Source organism: Camelus dromedarius, chromosome 24 (genome assembly GCF_036321535.1).
Source record: "Camelus dromedarius isolate mCamDro1 chromosome 24, mCamDro1.pat, whole genome shotgun sequence".
Classification (NCBI taxonomy): Eukaryota; Metazoa; Chordata; class Mammalia; order Artiodactyla; family Camelidae; genus Camelus; species Camelus dromedarius.
In genome coordinates this window covers 8,208,166-8,225,993 of record NC_087459.1, presented here as the reverse complement: position 1 = coordinate 8,225,993, position 17,828 = coordinate 8,208,166, and the positions used below count along the sequence as shown (strand labels likewise).

At 53.6% G+C, this 17,828-nt stretch overlaps 1 protein-coding gene across 1 annotated transcript in view; it reads right to left on the bottom strand.

Moving 5' to 3' along the window:
- Nucleotides 1-626: 626 nt before the first annotated feature.
- Nucleotides 627-17,828, bottom strand: part of CRAMP1 (cramped chromatin regulator homolog 1) — a 53,826-nt gene continuing 36,624 nt past the window's right edge. Inside the window, exons 11-21 of the mRNA XM_031447477.2 lie at nucleotides 15,486-15,663; nucleotides 13,040-13,221; nucleotides 12,873-12,947; nucleotides 10,763-10,844; nucleotides 9,727-9,831; nucleotides 9,327-9,505; nucleotides 8,886-8,948; nucleotides 8,141-8,345; nucleotides 7,154-7,318; nucleotides 5,864-6,009; nucleotides 627-4,519 (exon numbers count right to left, since the gene is read on the bottom strand). Of these exons, the coding sequence (XP_031303337.1) occupies nucleotides 4,355-4,519; nucleotides 5,864-6,009; nucleotides 7,154-7,318; nucleotides 8,141-8,345; nucleotides 8,886-8,948; nucleotides 9,327-9,505; nucleotides 9,727-9,831; nucleotides 10,763-10,844; nucleotides 12,873-12,947; nucleotides 13,040-13,221; nucleotides 15,486-15,663 (1,545 nt within the window). The 3' untranslated portion in view covers nucleotides 627-4,354. The remainder of the gene's footprint in view (nucleotides 4,520-5,863; nucleotides 6,010-7,153; nucleotides 7,319-8,140; nucleotides 8,346-8,885; nucleotides 8,949-9,326; nucleotides 9,506-9,726; nucleotides 9,832-10,762; nucleotides 10,845-12,872; nucleotides 12,948-13,039; nucleotides 13,222-15,485; nucleotides 15,664-17,828) is intronic.

The window sequence follows — 17,828 nt, the reverse complement described above, 5'->3', positions numbered from 1 at the left end:
TGCCGTTCACTGCGCCGGGCGCCGCCATTGGGCAGTGGGCCGGCAGAGGATTGGGCCTGAAGTGGGCGGGGTCAGGCGCTGTCCGGGCACCTGGCCGGTGGCCCCGCGGCCTGGCACAGCCTCCCGCCCGCCTCCCGTGCCGGCTCCCGCACCCAGAGTCGTGCTGCGGATGAGCCTCAGGAAGGGCCCGGCGCGGACCGCGGTTGTGTAGAGACGCTTGGTTTTTGCAATCCCGTCAGTGGTGCGTGGATACGTGGCCAAAGGAAACGCAATGGCAGTTCGTCTGTCCTGCACGTCGTGGGTGCAAGGGACAGTGTCAGCTGTCTCATTTGTGGGCAAAAAAACAAAAATAAAACAAATTCTGCAGCATTTTCTCCCTAAATTACACAAGGGACAGCTCATCAATTCCTGTGTAATCTCACCAAATGAGAGCCACTTGGGCTGTTTCCTACCTGTACATTTTGTTTATTTTAAATTTATTTTATTTGAGTAAAAATATTTATTTAGAGAGATGTGGGGGGAGGGGTGGTTAAAGTAAAGGTAGATACACATTCCATAGACAGAGTGTGGGCTGACTCTGGAGAGACCCTCTGTGCACGTTTTAAAAGAAAAATGCAGAAACAATAATTATTAGATCAAGTATTAGTATGTATTTATGCACAATAATAAAAACAGATTTACAAGTTGAACTGGAAATTTAAACATAAGAAGTTTAACAGCTTTTGTTTATTATATTAAATAACCAAACACCTTTTATTCCCAAAACTGGTAAAGAATAAATAATATAATTTACAATATAGTACAAAAAATAATCAGGAAGGACAGGCATTCAGCTTTATACATACACTGTATATGTATATTTATAATCTATAAAACAAATTCACATCTCAAAACAAGCCGAAAACCTTAGATGATATGGCTTAACGATTATTAAAAGAAACAGCAATAAGTTCTGCTGCCCCAACTGTAGTTTGAGAGCCAGGAATCCTGTTACAGAACAAAGGGCACAGGTTGCTGTAGTGCTTCCAAGACTTAACTCACTTAATACGAATTACAAGTTACTGTAGGATTAGGAGAGCTCTGACAGTCAGGAAAGGTTTGCTATGGGTTTCCTTTTTTGTTTTTCTTAAGACAAAGTGCCACATTTCCTCCTAAATGCATCTGCTAGTTCTCAGTGTTAAAAAAGAAAAAAGCAAAAGCAACTGCTGTTTTCCTCCTCCCTTTGTTTTAAGCGTCTTTTATTCCATGACTTTTCTTTGCTCACATTCGGATTCAGTGGTGTCATCTAGTTCAAGACGCTATTAAACTGAAAAGGTACCACCAGGGATGAGCCTATGGTACAGAATGACAGAGAATGAGACTGATGGCTAGGGACCTAGAGATGTGGGAAAGCAAGCAGATCAACCGGTGAAATGTTTCCCCTCCCTGAGCAAGTACTCTACACCCAGACCATACAGAGATGAGAAAAATGCCACCACGAACCTTACTGTGGAATCATGAACTTCATCTTGCCTATGCATCTTCAAGAATGGAATGCTTATCTCTGGAGAGTCACAATAAAGAATCAAGGCCAAAAACCCAGCTCCCCTGAGACCAGAGATACTCAGTCTCAACTTAAAAGAGATGAATCAGCTGAAAGATCCCAGATGACATTAGAGTGACTAGGCAAGACATCTTTCTGAGCAACTGATCTGGTCTTAAACACAACATGCTCAAATGCCCAAAGGGAGCCACAGGGACACACTGAGACTCTCACGACGTCCGCTGGAAAGGCAAAGGAAGAGGCAGAAGTGGGAGGCTTCTCTCCTTGGGTCTTTCGAAAAACTCTAGCCTTTTAACAGTTGCTTATTTTCACATGTATATAATCATTTAGGCTGGGAGAAAAAGCAGCCATCATTTTAATGCCACAAATGACACTATTTTTCCTTAATATGGCTGGTTGCTACAGAAGCAGAGTTCTCTGTAATCACATCAGCTTTATCACAGGCGAGAAGCGTCAGTCGGTCCACTTTCCTCTGGATACCACCTCCCCACTGGACAACGCTGGCCCTGATGGCGCCTACTCAAGAGGCCCAAACAGGAGGTGCTGCTACATAAAGGCCTACAAAGGCTGACCCAAACCTTCAGAGTTTTCCTCCCTCTAGATGTCAACCTACCCACCAGCCTACCTCAGGGTGCCCCCTGATGGATAAGCAGCTCCAGACCTCAACAGTCCCTGGCAAGGTGCACACTGCCCCCAACACTGATTCGGTGATGTTACTTGGCATCTCTATGAGAAAGTCAGCAGCGACCCAAACTCGACCTGACCTACTGTGAATCTAACCAAGTCAGATGCCCAGAGAGCGACCTACAGACCTTGTCTGGCTCAATAAGGTGCTCCTTTCAGGAAGCTGATCTATTGATTACAGCAGTTAGTTTAAAGATACTCTGGATTCAAATACTGCTGTCTATCTTCACAAAGTGGTAGCACATCCCCTCTCTCAGTCTTCTGGAGCTTTGGGACTATTTTCTTAAGAGCCCAGAAAAGCTGCCCACACTGGCCTTTGTTAGTGATGTCTGGGCCTAGATCCAGACCTGAAGGAGGGAAGCCACCTCACAGGCAAGCGCTCTGAGAGAAGCGTGAGATGAAGGGAGGAAGCTACTGCCTGGAGGCCAGATGTCCTCTGTTTCCTCCGAGACTTGGCGTGAATGACCATGTCTACATCTAAAGTGGCTGCAGCCACTGGCAAGGCCATGGAGTCAAGGGCAGCGACTCTGATCGTCCACGCAGAGAACCTTCTTCCTTTTCACACCGGCTCACCTCCTCTGGCAGACCGGGAGAGGCCAGTGGAGAGAGCCAGGATTGGCCCTGAAGGCTGCCACTCCACAGCAAGCTGGGAGAGAGGGAGGTGAGGAACAGAGACAGTTCAAGAAGCTGCACTGATTCTGGCTGCCGGGTGGAGGGATTACCTGCCCAAACCATGGCACTGGCACCCAGACACGGGGATGTGGCTGGATGGCGGGTTGCGTGTTGGACGAAACCCTCCACCCCCACCACTGCGCCCAGGCTGAGGAGGCAGAGAGCCCTGTTAGCGCCATTCTGGGGAAAGACTGAATAGTGGACCACCTGCCGAGGTGACAACTGGTCCCCTGAGGATGCTCAAGGAGCACACGAGAGGGATGTGGTTTCAGCAGGCTCTGCCTGCACCCAGATGCCTGACCTTGCTTGGATTCCCTGAATGGGAAGAAGAGAAACAGGAGACCACGGGACAAAAGTACAAGCAGGGATGAGATATATGCACTGGGGCATCCTGTGCAATGATGCCAGCAAAAGGAAGAGGAGACTCTGAACAAGAGAGGACTTTCCCTGCAAAGGGCATCTGTCCCTGATGCTAGGCAGTAACGTTAGAAGTTCAAGAACTCTTTAGGAAAGTCTTATCTATAGTCAAACAAGTGCTCAGGAGTTCTCCTACTAGAGAGAAGTAATGTCCTAGACCACCTAGAAGAAACTCGCAGACAGACACAGGGCAGAAGCCAACCAAACAGGGACTCTGCTCTGCCTCTTACATGTCTCCTAATTCTTAAAACACAAGAAAACCATTTTCCAACCAGCTTAGCAGAATTTTTTAAAAAGTCCACAAAACCTGCGTAAGACACGATTCTCTCCCTCCCTTCCTGTTAGGGCAGTCAGAACAGAACCTCCGGCTAAGGGAAGCACTGGGCAAGGTCAGGATTTCCGGGGAGATGGCACCTGTGCAGCTGCCCTGGGCCCCTCCTGTTGCCCTGTGTTCAGTGTCCTCTGAAGTGCCCGCTGTTGCAAGGTGCAGACACCACGGGGCAGAGCCCAGGCTGTGCCCAGCTGCCCTCCCTGTCATCATTCTGCAGAGAGAACAACTGTAGCACAGCGCAGGTTTGGCAGCAAGCAAGCAGCAGCCTGGAGCCTCTCCGCAGAGTGCGGGAGGTCACGGCTCCCAGGACTTAACAACTACAGCCACACCTACTTTTCTCTCAGAAAGAAAACCCGCCAGAACATCCAACACAACACCCGAGGCGGAAGCATGGGCACTGCGCAGACCATAATGCGCCCCAGCCCAGCAGGGAGCCGCGCCAGCACCCCAGCCACATCCAACACTGGCCTTCCAGGACGCTTCCTCATCTCCTGGACCACCGCTGCTCTCGGCCTCATGTGACATGGCTGCCTGTGTGTCTCGTATTCTGGGGTGCAGAGGGGCCTCTGTTCAGGCTGTCTTTGGGGAGTCCAGAGCTCAATTTATGTTCTCTCTCCTCTGAAGAGGGCTACACGTACGACATGAGGACCACCAACCCCAAAGGCCTTCTTCCCAGCCTCCAGGATGACCCCCCTGACAAGGTGTAGTCACTGGGACAGGTCACTTACTGGGGGGCCACCTCCACCACCATCAAACAGAACCTCTCGGCGGCCAGGCTCAGTGATGGACAGCTCTTGGGCAAGGTCGTTGAACCGAGATATGTAATCAATGCTGTTTTCGTTCATCATGCAGACCAGCTGGGAGTCCACGACCTGCGGGAGAGAGGACATGAGGGAAGGCCACATCAGCAGGCGGCTGGCCCCCGGTCTGGACTTCAGTGCAAGTCTCTCTACAGTGAGGATTAGAGTCCCCCCGGCCAGCCACATCAGGGTGGCCCCACACTCCAGGGAGAACTTTAGAATCACCTCTGTCGCTCTCAGCACACACTCTTTGGACAAATGTGCCCCAGAGCCTACTGTGAGCCGGGGCCGTCTGGCTGTCAGGATCAGAGTGGTAGGTCCCTCCACATCAGGCTTTCGGGTGAAGACGGTCCATGGACAAAGAGGCAGAGGGCACAGACAGAGGCAGAGACTGGGGCGACCCAAAGGAGATGGGAGTGGAGAAAGGGAGAGTCACCGTGGGCGTGTGTGTCAGAGGAGGGCTTTCTGAGGTGAAGTAAGAGCAGGAGTATGGGAGCAAGTCAGGTAAGGACCTGAGGGAAGCACGTTCCCATAAGAAGAAACAGCAAGTACCAAGGTGGGAGGTGGGAAAGCCTGAGGTGGGAACAGGTTCGGCTGTTCAGGAAACGAGGAAGATGGTGGGGGGACAGCGAGTGAGGCGAGAAGTGGAGGAGGAGAGAGATGGAGTGTGCAGAGCAGGGCCTCCGGCATCAGGCTGTGTTCTCTGGGCAGAGCCAGGGGTTCAGCCTGCTCCTCCGCTGGACTGGAAGCCTCGTGAGGATGGGGCCTTTGCTTTGTCCAGGCAGCGCCTGTATTAGTGCCTGCCACCCAGCAAGCCCTCAATAAATATTCGTTAATAAGCTGCTTGATGTAACGAACAAATGAGAAGCCTTTAGAAAATTCTGAGTAGAGCTGTGGCATGAACTGATTGTATGCTTTTTATTATAAGAAATTTCAAAAATAGTGAGATTTGTTTTCAAAATCCCCTCTGATCTTGAGATTCATGCCAGGACACCAAGAAGCTGAGGAGTCCTGGGAAGCAGCTGTGTGAGCTCTGTTCCATCCAGGGCTTCCCCCAGGTATCTAACTATGAGATGCTTGAGGGAACCCCAGGAACGCCCCGACAGACCAGGGAGCCGGCATCTGGGAACTGCTGCTCCTGGACTCAGAGCCCCATGCTCAACTCTGGCTCTGGGGCTTCCAGGTCCAGGTGCCTCCGCAGCTCAGCTGTTACTCAGAGCAGCCTGAACCCTGGCCCAGTATTGGCAGAGCTCAGAGCTTCCCTTCAGGAGTTAGAGACCTGGGTCTGTACACACCACCTCCTCAAGTGCAAGTCTTAGCAAGCAGTTCTGAATAACCAAACAGGTCTGCCGGAGGGGTCTGGCCATGCTGGACAGGGGCTGGCGGTTGGGACTGGGTGTGAGGTGGTGCACTTACCTCTGCGACATCAGCCAGGGACCTGGACACGAACGAGTCCCGGGAGTTCCCATCCAGGAGGCTGGGGCCCAGCAGGGAGGTACCACTGTTGGTCCCGACAGGGGTTGGCAGCATCTTCCGGCTCTTCTCTGGGGAGATGAAGCTCGCTGCAGGGAGGAGGAAAGCGCCCTGAGATGGCCTGGTCTGCATCGATCCAGGGGAGGATCCAGGCCGCACAGGCCTCTCCTCCCATAGTGAGCCTGCGAGAGCTCCCCGTGCAGCTCGTGGAAGTCTATCTCATTTTTCTAGGGGCCCCACTGTGTTCCACTGTCTGGTCACCCCAACCTCCAGGTAAGGTTGTTTCCAATCTCTTATGATTTCTGTTTGACTCTGCAGAATCTGCACTGTTCTATGTGACTCTCCGAGCAGGAAACTCTCGTCAGGTGCCCACTCCCCCTCACCACCCAGGCCAGAGCTTCTGGGCTGTCAGGCATGGTGCCTGCACTGAACCAGTGCTGACTAGGTTCATCTCGTATATAGTATGTCTGTCTCTGGGGCCACCAGACACAATGACCACATGCACACCTGCCTGCTCTCTAAAAATGCAAAGAGGTTGGAGGGTATAGCTCAGTGGTAGATCATGTGCTTAACATGCATGAGGTCCTGGGTTCAATCCCCAGTACCTCCATTAAAAATAAATGAAGTGAATTACTCCCCCAATAAAAATAAATAAAAATAAAAATGCAAAGAGCATGATCCTAGGAGTGCCACAGGGGCTCCTCTGTGTAGGAAATCAAAGCTGGTGCATCTTTCCCTGACACCCTCTTCCCATCACATGAGTACCTGGTGCCCAGTGAGAATGAACATCCTGTGAGTGCTCCAGTCTGTAGCCAACAGGCTGCGGGCAAGATAGCTGGACACTCAACAGGACAGAAAGAGGGAAAGAGCCAAGAAAGTACAAGGCACTGGCTCCTCCCGCCCCACCCAGGGCCTCTACCACCTGGCCCGCAGCCAGCGCCAGTCAGGGAGGGGCCAGGATACCAGGATGGATGGGGGAGGGACATAGGGGACTGTCCTTGGGGATGTAAGTGGCTGTGGTTACAGGGGTGTGCATGTTTGCCAAAGCCCAGTGACCTGCACACTGGGTCTGGACATTTTCCTTTATGTAAGTAATACAAAAAACAAACCAGCCCTAAAATCCAAGGGACAGTCCTCTAGGGAGTTCTGCCAGAGAGCGTGGCAAGTCTAGACTCTAGCCCGCTGGTCTGGGCTGATCCGGGACAAAGCCCCATGTGCCCTCCTTGGACTCACCAAACAAGCTGCTGAGCGATGAGTCTGTGGGGTCACTAGGGCACCACTGGGGGTCGTGGGTGGGGGAGGCGATCCAGTCTGGCTGGGGGCTGCTGGATGGGGAGGGAAGACTCTTCGAACTGTCACTGCCATTCAGTTTTGCTGGAGAAAGAGGGACTCCTTCACCTGTCAACCAAAATCCTGGGTCAGAAATGCTACAGGGGGTGAAAGGCCCCGCCTCCCCAACCCGCCACCAAGAAGGCCATGGGGTCATACAGCGTGCGCCGCTGAATAGAGAGACCCAGGACCCTGCTGGGGCCCCTTAAGAATGAACAACATGGGTCTGCCAGGGGATGCCCCAGCAGCAGGGACAGGTGCTTGTCTTCAGAGAACAACAAGGGCCGTGGCTGATGGAGGTAGGCCCTGTGCTGAGAGCATCACCTCAACCCTCTCATGGTGCCCACCACAGCTCTGAAAGTTGCACGCTGTTCCCAACTCACTGCTGAGGCCCAAATGAGCTGGTGACCTGCCCACGGCCACGCACTGCCAGGCTGTAAGCTCAGCTCTGTCTGAATCAGCAGTCTGAATTACACCAGCGAGTGCCGACCATCCGCTACCACAGTGCCGGCCCCAAGAGCTGGCAGAACCCAAACCCTGACAGGTACCAGGTCCAACCCCTCTCAGAACATGCAACCCTGCAGACATTCACCCAGGTTCAGAACCAACAAGGACACTGCCCTGCCTGATCCCCAGGCTGGAGAGGCCTCGTGGCCAGCTCTGTCTCCCAAGGCTGGGGCAGTCCCGCCAGACCACGAACAGGCCCAGGTCCTGTCTAGGCCCTGTCATATGTGTTGCCTCTGCCAAGGCTGGGCTGCGCCCTGTAGGTGCAGATGCTCAATGCCCAGGAGAGCTGAACGGCCACGGAGCCGGAGGCTGGCCACCACTCAGATAGGTCAGGGCCAGAGGGGAGCCAACTCCAGAGGATGTGCGGGGCGCCCTGCTCCTTACTGTACTGGCCAGAGCTGATGGCAATCTCGATGATGGAGTCGCTGATCTGCGTGGCGGGCTCTCCCTGCGATAGCACATCCTCGGGTGGGCCGGGCAGGGAGATGTCCAGCAGAGCAGAGACGTTGGGTGGAGAGAGCCGGGTGCTTGAGGAACCGTTGTGGAGAGGAGCCCTGGACAGCTCGGACAAGGAGAGGACAGGCGAACTCTGGAGGAGGCAAGTACCATTCAGACATGACCAGTCAGACAACCGAGAGGAATGACACATCAACCCTGTGGAGCAGTGACTGGTGACAGGGAAACCAATAGGGAGGCCATGACCCCAGCAGCCACCTCACCCTTCCCAGGAAGGGACACACTCGGGGAACTGACTTCTCCTGAAATCCTCAAGGGATGGCAGAGTTGGGAGGCCAGGCCGAGGTGGTCTGGATCTTCCTCTCCCACCACCAGCAGGAACACTGGTAAGGCCCGGGCAGAGGGTGAGCGCCAGGGAGCACCTCCTCCTCTCTGACCCAGAAAACTTAGTGCTTCCATAACTCTGTCTCAGTCACCCAGCCTTGCAGAGGGGAGGAGAGAAGCCTGAGACGGGAGATGCATGATCGTATCTAGGCCAGGCACGGGAAGGACAGCATTGGGCATCAAGGAGGTGGCGGCCTGGGTCCACTGGCAGGACTACAAGAGTGGGGACCAGGCGCCGGACGGGGTCCTGGGGCAGCCACTTTGCTCAGCAGCCGACAGAACATTCTACCTGAAAACTGTCTGCCACCGGCTCCTGCCTCGAGGGGATGCTGATGAACGGGTCGCCTGTGCCCTGCAAGAACACCAGGAGAGCCAGTAAGCAGCCGGCACACAGCCTGCCAGAACTGGCCAAGTGCTGGCCGGGACCAAGCTCCCAAGGAGAGAGCCTCTCCACCCACAGCTCTGAACAGGCAGAAGCACAGGAATATAGGTTGGAAACTTCTCTCTGTGAGGACAGTGCTTTAAGAACGTGGACCCGCAAGTTCCCAAACATAAGACTGTCAATTTAGGGGAGGGTATACTCAGTGGTAGAATGCATGCTTAGCATGCACAAGGTCCTGGGTTCAGTGCCCACCCTCTCCAGAGGCAGAACTCGGTCCAGCGCAACCTCAGCCCAATGGCCTCGGCTCTCCTCAGGACTGGAGAGTGAAGCCCTTCTAGATACACTCACCCCTACGTCGGGGATGGGTTCTCCATTCTGGTGGGTGCTGGTGGAGTCCTGACCTGAGACGGCAGCTGTCACCTCATCTGAAGACAGGGGAGAGATGCCAGGCAAGCCCTCGGCATCCAAGACTGGGAGGGGGCTCCCAGGGATGATGCCGGCACTCTTAGCCGCTAAATCAATTGCACCTGGCAAGAGAAGCAACATCTCAAATCTTTGCTCCACTGACATCCAAAGCCTGCCCCAAGAGGGACCACTCACGCTCAAGCCTCGTTCCCAAGCAAGGCCAAGGGCTTTCATGTCCTCTGTGAAGGGAAATGAGATGCCATGGCTTGGAGAAGAGGAAAGCAGAAACATGGCTCAGAACCCCTGCAGGGAGTCTGTTACCATGCTGGGCCAAGAGACTTACTGGCAAGGTGGCCCGGGGCCTGGGGTGGAAGGACCTTGGGCACAATTGGCCGAGACAACGCCGCTTTGGTCAGGGAGGACTGGATGGGCCGGAACGAGCCTCGCCCTGTGAGGACGAGAACAGAAGCAGATGTGTCAGCCTCATGAGGCCCAGCCCCTTGGCTGCACACTGGGGGCTACAGAGAGTTTCCTTTATTGCTGTGGTCCAGGTCCCAGCAGCTGAGCTGAGTTGTAAACCACTGAACATCCCAATGCTCGCTAACTTGCAGAAGTCAGAGGTCTAACAGGGCCCAAGGGGGAGAAGGCCCTGTCACCCATGACAGAGGCACCACCATGCTTCCTGGGGGCTGCCATAAGGCTGTGGTCACCACCGTCATCTCGTGGGAATGCCCCTTTAAGGGTGACTTGCACCCGAGTTAAACTACAGGCTCCTCTGGGGCAGCCAGGGCACCAGACTTAATGTCAGGATTCTGCCTCTGCAACTTGGCTCTTTCCTGGTATGTTTTCTGCAGTTGAAAAGTAGGTGTGAGAAAAAGCAATTGACAACTGTATGGGTCTTGCAATAATTAAATCTGAAGTGTGAAAATTAAGACTGATTAAAAAGATAAATCACAGAATATGTTTCACTGAAAGAGTCTCACTATATAAGAAGACTCACTTCAAAGAGCCAGGGCCCCACTGAGCTTACAGACCTATGAAAGCATGAACACATCTATCCCGTAAAATGCCGGACAAGACCTTGCCGAGGATGGACAACAGATCCGCCTCTAAACTGAACTGAGCAAAGCATCTCAAACAGGGCCATCTGAGCCCACTTTGGAAGGAAGCTGCCTGGCAGACCACCTGTCAGGGGCCCACCTGCCCGCACTGCAGCCCGGGCCCAGCACAGGGCGCTCATGCAGTGTGTGTTGATAGAATGGACAAAGGGATGCTTGAAACGTCACTCAAAGAACCATGGAAATAAACGCCTGCCATTTTGAAAGACGGGGCCACGCGAGTGAGGACTGGGGAGCCCCTGAGAAGCCCTGGGTGCTTACCAGTGACGGAAGAGTTCGACAGGATGGAGAAGGAGCAGACATTGTGGGACTGGTTTTCAGATGGTCTAGGAAGCAGTGTTCTCTGCGGAGGGAAAACTGTCAATGATCAGGTGATGAAAAAACCCCCGAATACCAAAAATCACTTTGGAAACTAGTGCTGGATCGTAAAGGAACGTTCTAGACAAGAGGGACTGAGTGTAACCAGATGGGGTTCCGGTTCTACAGTGGATAATCCAAGGCTCCTGGGACAGTATGGGGATGGCTGTGTTCTATGGACACAGACCCAGAACACTGGGTCCTTTCTGAAGAGAATTTAGGGGATCAACTCTCCCAGGGAAAACCGGGGGTGTCAGAATGACCTACCATTAGTCTAGAACATTGTGGACCTGCCTTGAATGCGACTAGTCTTATAAACATTGATAACCACTGGATATGGACTGTTACAAAATACCCCCTTATCCGGGGCCTCCTCACACTTGGTTGAAGAAAATAACACTGAGGGGCCGTGGCCCTGAGGCGCTCGCCCCACCCGACGTCTGGTTCCTGCTGCTCCCGCTCCCGCGCACAGGGCGCCCAGGCATGAACCATTAGGTTCCCATGTGCTCAGGCCCCTCGACAGTGCCGACAGCTGACATCCAAGAGGAAACAGCAGTAACTGCTGAAGCTGTCAGTCATCCACGTAAAACAGACAAAGTGTCTGCCATCCAGAAGAGTCAGAGGCACCCACTTCGGGTGCACCACTGGGCAGAGGCTGTGGGGTCTGCTCAGGGGCCAGGCCAGCGGGGTGACTGTGAACAAGGTCAGGAGCCGCAGGTGCCCGGCGCCAGCACCACGCCTTTCTGAAAGGGCCAGGCTCTGGGGCCACACGGTCTCTGTCACAGCTACTAAGTCCCCCTGGTGGTGTGACAGCAACGTGGACAAAACGGAAAGGAAGGACCCTGGCCCTGTGCCAACAAGTCTTTTAATAAAGACCGTAAATGGAAAAGACCACATATTCTGTGTGATTCCATTTATGTGAACGGCCCAGAAGAGGCAAATCCCTAAAGACAGGAAGTGGCCCAAGGGCAGGGAGAAGGGACGATACAGGTAACAGGTCGGGGTTTCTGTCTGGGGTAATGAAAATGTTCAGGAATTACACAGTGTTGCTGGTTGCACAACCTTGTGAATGTACTAAAAACCACTAACTGTCCACTTGACCTAGGCAAGCTTCACGATCTGTGAATTACGTATCAGAACAGCTGTTTAAAAACAAAACAAAATGGCAGCTGGCCACGAGGGCACCCTGGCTGTGACCCCCGACCAAACAGCCACAAGCTTCCTCTCAGCCAGGGGGTGTCCTCTCGTGTCCCGGGCCGGGGGCTAACATATTTAACCAAATACGCTAAAATTAAGTGCCATAATGTTAAAATAGCCTGCTCAAAAAATATTTGGGATTTAGAATTTATCTATTTATCTTCTTCCTAAGATCTGTCGTGCAATCTCTCATTTCCAAATAAATTAATGTCAAGAGAGGAAGAGATTTCTGAGTCTAACAGAAAGAGGCCTATGCCTTAATACAAAAACATTCAAGAAATTTAAGCCCATGGTTATTTCAGAATTTCAGCTTTACCTCTTTTATCTTTTTACCTCCTAATAAAAATGTCCTCTCTCTCACGTGCCTCTTACTCCCTGCCTCTTCCCGCCGGGTCTGCAGATGGCCCCCATGGAGCCTCCCAGCATTCACTGTGAGCTCGGGAGAGGCTTGGCCTGTGGCCAATCCACATACCTTGCCAACTGCTTCTATTGACCACATATTTATAAACAGATATTCTGAGAGCCCTCAAATATATCCCAATCTGGGACATTCTTGGAACTCGAATCTCTAGAACTTTCTGTCTTTCGTGCAAACGATTTTCATGCTGTGCAAAGATTATCTTTATTTTCAGGTACTTTTGGGTCACTGTTACTACTTCATTTACCCTACGCGTGAGAAGGAGGGAGGGGCAGGGATCTGAGACATGGGAGGAAACCAGTGTGTCCCAGGCAGCTCAGCCATTGGGAAGGCGGGGAGAGGCTGGGCAGAAAGGCCCCATGAGGTCGGGCGCACCCGGGCCTGGACAGGATTCCTGACCTGGACCACCAACGGCTTCCGCAGGTGCCGGTTCCGCAACTTTCTGGGCTTTGGCAAGAAGAAATCCGACTGCATCTGTAAGGAAAACAGTGCCCGACCCCTGAGAGAGTTTTCTTGGCCCACACAGGTCAGCCCCAGCTAACAGGGCCTCGAGGCGCTGCACTTACACTGATGGAGTTCAGATGCTGACGGAAAGTCAATTCTGTCTCTTTGCTGGGAGAGAAGAGCTTCCCGTGTCGGCTGTTGGGTGGTAAAGTTGTGGGGACGGCAAAAAGGCCCCCATCTGCGTCACTGCCTCCCGTACTAGAGGGACCAGCCACCAGGAGGTGTCTTGGAGGGTTTCTCAAACCTAGAGGAGAAGGGAGGATGAGCACAACTCCACTCCCCCAGCAACGTCTCCGGGGCAAAGGGAATTCTCTGGAGAAGAAAATCAGAAAGGAGTTCCCGACAACCTCTCGGGTTTCCTTGAAAGGAATTTCCTGTATCATAGTCCCATAAAAATCTGCTTTTCTTTCTCCCTGGAATTCTAGTTCCCACTATGAGCAGATCGTGACTTTCCTTGAGAAGATAAAGCACTTTACCACTTTGTTTGATCCTCAGTGGGAAGGGGAGATTCACCCTTGAAGACTTTTCAGAGCTAGGAAAACCTTCTAGATCCTCTACTGCAGACCAGAGGTCAGCACACGTTCTCTGGACAGTGCCAGATACCAAACAGCAGCCTCGAGGGCCTCACGGTCTCTGCTGAACTCAGCTCTGCAGCTCCAAGCACTGCAGCAGCCAGGGACCACGTGGGAGCCAGTGAGCGTGGCTGTGAACCACAAAGAACCATAAAACCTTTCTTTATGATGAGCAGGCTGGGGACCACGGTTTGCTGAATCTTGGTCTCCATCTCTGATTGTACAGAAAACAGACCCAGAGATACAAGGACAGAACTGTTTATCCAGGAACTGCTATTTGGGGACTCTGCTCGTTCTTTTCATCATCAGAGGTGCCGCAGCAGAGCACCCTCACTTCTTGGTAGGGACAGGTCCCCTTTCTTTATTCTTTATGTGTAAATCCTTGTGATTAAATCGACATACAGTCCAGACACCAGGTCTTCTAAGCACCAGTCTGGACTCTAGCGTTGCAGGTGCCCTGGCTAGAAGCATCCTCAACTGAGAGAAAGAGCGTGGATATTGAAGAGTTCAGAGTCACAAAAATTTAAATCCAGAAGGGAAGGCAGGAAAAGACTATACAACCCACCAGCCAGCCCTGCCATCGACCAACGTTTGATTAACGTGCCTTCACCTATAAGGACAACTGACTCACAGTTTGCTGCTGCCCTCCTCATGAGCCACAGCAAGGAAACAGGATAAAGGTGAGGAGGCAAACAGAAGGTAAGTGCAGAAGGTGGGGAGCCCGACACCATGGCAGCCTCGGTTTTTTCAAAAGCCACCGCCAAGTGTTCTCGAGGAAACAGAATTCTCAAGCATTTTACAGGCAGGCTACTTAAAACACAGTAAGAGCAAACACAAAGCTCATGACATCCTCCAAACTGAAAATAACCCCAGAGAACTGTCAACACACCAGGACACTAGGTCTGTTTAACTAAACAGCTGCTACAAGTTTTGGGGGCACTTGTCAAGATCAGAGTAAACAGAAGTGGATGGCTTCTCAGATGACACACATGGGTTACTACCAGAGATGCCCTGTCCAGTGTGGGACATTTAAGGCACTAGGATGGACATGGTCCTGAAGCAAGAACATCCCGCCATGGAGGCAGTAACGATGCCCTGATTGCCTGGTGTGGGGGCCTTCAGGGAACAGGACACAAAGAAACGCACCAGTCCCCAGCCCCGTGGTCCTGCCCCCGTCTCTCAGGTCCCTCTGGGGAGAAGCTGCAGGGCTGTGCTGGGTGAGGAAGAGCAGGGCTCAGATGCACCACCACGGACTCATGTTTGGGGCATGGAGGGGCAGGACCCCAGAACATGCACATTTCTTATTCCTTAAAATTCATGCAGAATTCATGAGTCTGGCCATGATAATTTGTTTTATGAAGAAAAAAACACTAAGCAAGGAAACTGATACAGGAACAGGTCATATTTATCCCAGGTTTTAGGTGCCATGTAATCCAGTAAGGCCCTGAATTTAAATTACTTCTCAGATAAAACTGTGGACCAGCAGGTGAGCCCATCTTTCTTCTCAAGACTTGTGTTCAACCACTGGGGATCCCTGAACTGCTGGTTTTGTTATGCCAATACTTCTATGTAAAGGAAAACAGTCTCAGTCAGACTCAGAAAGAATCAACCTTTCTCAGACTTTAAGACACCAACTCGGTGTGACTTGGAGGCTTCTGCTGACCGCACAAAGCAAGGTGCCCCAAGTGACCAGACAGGCAAGGGTCCCCCATGTTTCCAGTCAGCTCCTGCACCCCAGGACCCAAAAGCCTTCTGTTACAGGCCCTGCACTTCCTACGAGGAAGTGGTGGCTCTGTACCTGCATACCGTCCACCAGACTGTGGCCAACTGAGTGGAGCCAGACCCCAGGCACTCCTGGGCCCTCAGCTCTGTGCGGCCCCCAACGCCCAGCAAGGGTGCAAGATGGTGAGCCTGAGCATGGCCACCCGAGCCTCACCTGAGGAGCAGGGTGTGGAGCTGGAAGAGAAGGTCTTGCCATGGCGGAGGGCAGCCTGGTTTCGAGGGCAGCGTGGGCTCCGGGAGCTGACGGTCACCACTTTCCCCGGGGGGGTCGTTGATGGCTCCTCCTGGGCTGGCCTTGCTGAGGCCATGGAGCCAGTGTTTGCTTCAGGAGCCTGAGACAGAAATGGGCCGAAACATCAGCCAAACTCAGCACATGAATGATGCTTCCAGACGGCACACCCCAAGCAGGAGGCATGGAGACACCCTCGAATATGGAAGGACAGCAAGGGGCCTGGAGACCATGCCTGGGCTGTGCAGGTCAGCATCCCCAGGGCACTAGGGAGCGGGCTGGTTAGAAGCCACCAGGCCAGCAGCACTCAGGGACACCAGCATTGTGCTCCGGGCGCCTTCTGCCTTCACGGCCTCAGCGGCTCAGATAAGCCTCACCGTCGTAGGGTGACGGGAGGGACACTGGATGGCAAGCGACACTGACTCGCCTTCTTAAAGCCTCCTCTGACTTTGAGTCAGAGGGAGGAAATACAGATTTAATTCCTAAATTCAAACACAGTCACGGCCAAAGAGCCCTCTGCTGAGTCAAAATCCTAACCTCAGGGGTTTTGTCAGCCCTGCCTGAGGCCACGGCCCCACCACAGAGCCAGCCCTTCCCTCACCTCTGTTCTCAGCCACATCACGGCCCAGCCTCCCCGCTCCCCCCACACCCACACCCGACACCTCTCTGGGGCTCCCAAGTGACGGAACTCACTCCCCAAGCTCTAGGCCCAGCCCCGTCTGCTCTGCACCTGCTCCTGTGCCTCCCACGGCCCTCTGGCCCAGTCCTGACCCACCTTCTCCCATCCAGGACCCCTGCCCATGTCTCCTCCTACTCAGTTCATTCGGTCTCAATACCTAACCTCCCACCTGAGTGCCCAGCAGTCTTCTGGGGCCCAGCCACCCACAGCCCTCGTCTGTCAGAGCCCTGCCCCACAGAGAAACCACAGGAGGGGCTGCAGGGCCAGGCAGGCGATCTCTAATTCAAGGTCCCCAGTCTATGACAGGGTCTCTAGCCAGCAATTCTCACACCTGAGCTGCATCAGAATCATAGGGTGTCAAAACATGGTTTCCTGGGCCTCAAGAACCTGCATCTCTGACAAGTTCCCAGGTGACACTCGGGCTACTGGATGGGGACCCTACTTTGGGAACCACGGCTCTGAGTGCCCTGTTTCACATTCTCTACGATGACATGTCCAACCTGCTCTGCTCTCCTCTCTCAGGTGAGGCCAAGGCCAGTACCTTGCTGTGTTCTGGAACTGCTGCCTTCTCGGGAGCCAGCCTGGCCTGACCTCCTTCCCTAGGGTCCTGGACCTGCTCCCATCTCCCCAGTATCCTCTCCTGACCTCCCCCAAAAGCCAAACTTGAAAAAGTTTTCTAACCTCATCGTCTCTTTTCGGTCATTACAATATTACCCACACCTGCCTGTGGGCCAAGAAGTCCACTGTGGGCCCTGCCAGAGCCGTGTCTCACATGATGCCCGTTCACCCACTGAGTGCTCTGCTGAGCACCGCCGGGAGACAGCAGACATGAGTCCAGTGGGAGACGCTCCCAGAAACAGTGGCAGAACAAGTGCAGGCTGCGTGCTGTCTGCCAGGGAGAAGTGGGAGCGTTTGGTTCGGAATGTGACCTGAACCCAATTTCTGTGAGGCTGCCACGATGAGCTCCACCAGCCCCTCCTCCTGGAGGCTATGAGCCGCCACCTTATGACACAAGGGCTGTACTTCCAGCCCCGTCTGCCTCAGAACGTTGCTCTCATGCCAGGGGAGTTAACTAGACTTTCTGATCATAGCACCTTTGGCCCCACTTACGGGCTCTGCTGGCCACCTCCCCAGGTAGGGGGTCACAGGCTGTGGCTGGGCCCACCTGGCATGGTGCCCTTTCCTGGGGCCATCACAGCCACTGCCTGGGCTCTGGCACCTCAAGGCCCAAAGCCTCCTGAGGAGCCCCGGACCATTCCAACCAGCTGCCTCCTGGACAGCTGCCCGCGGAGGTCTCCTGGGCACAGCCCCACACCGTGCTGCCCACAGCCTCAGTGTCCTGTCTGTCCCTCCCAGCTCCACTCCCCGCATCAAGGCTGTGCCACTGCCGTCCTCCCAGAACAGCCTTTCCAAAGTGTGCACTCAGCCTTGTCGTTCCATCTGCTGAAGGCAGCAACGTTCCTATGCTAGACAAAGCCCACCCCAGCTCAGCTCCCAGCCACGGTTGCCACCATGCCTCTGCACCTCTGTCCCCCTGCCTGAACGCTCAGGCTCAGTGGAATCACCAGAGCGCGGTAAGGTGTGGTCTG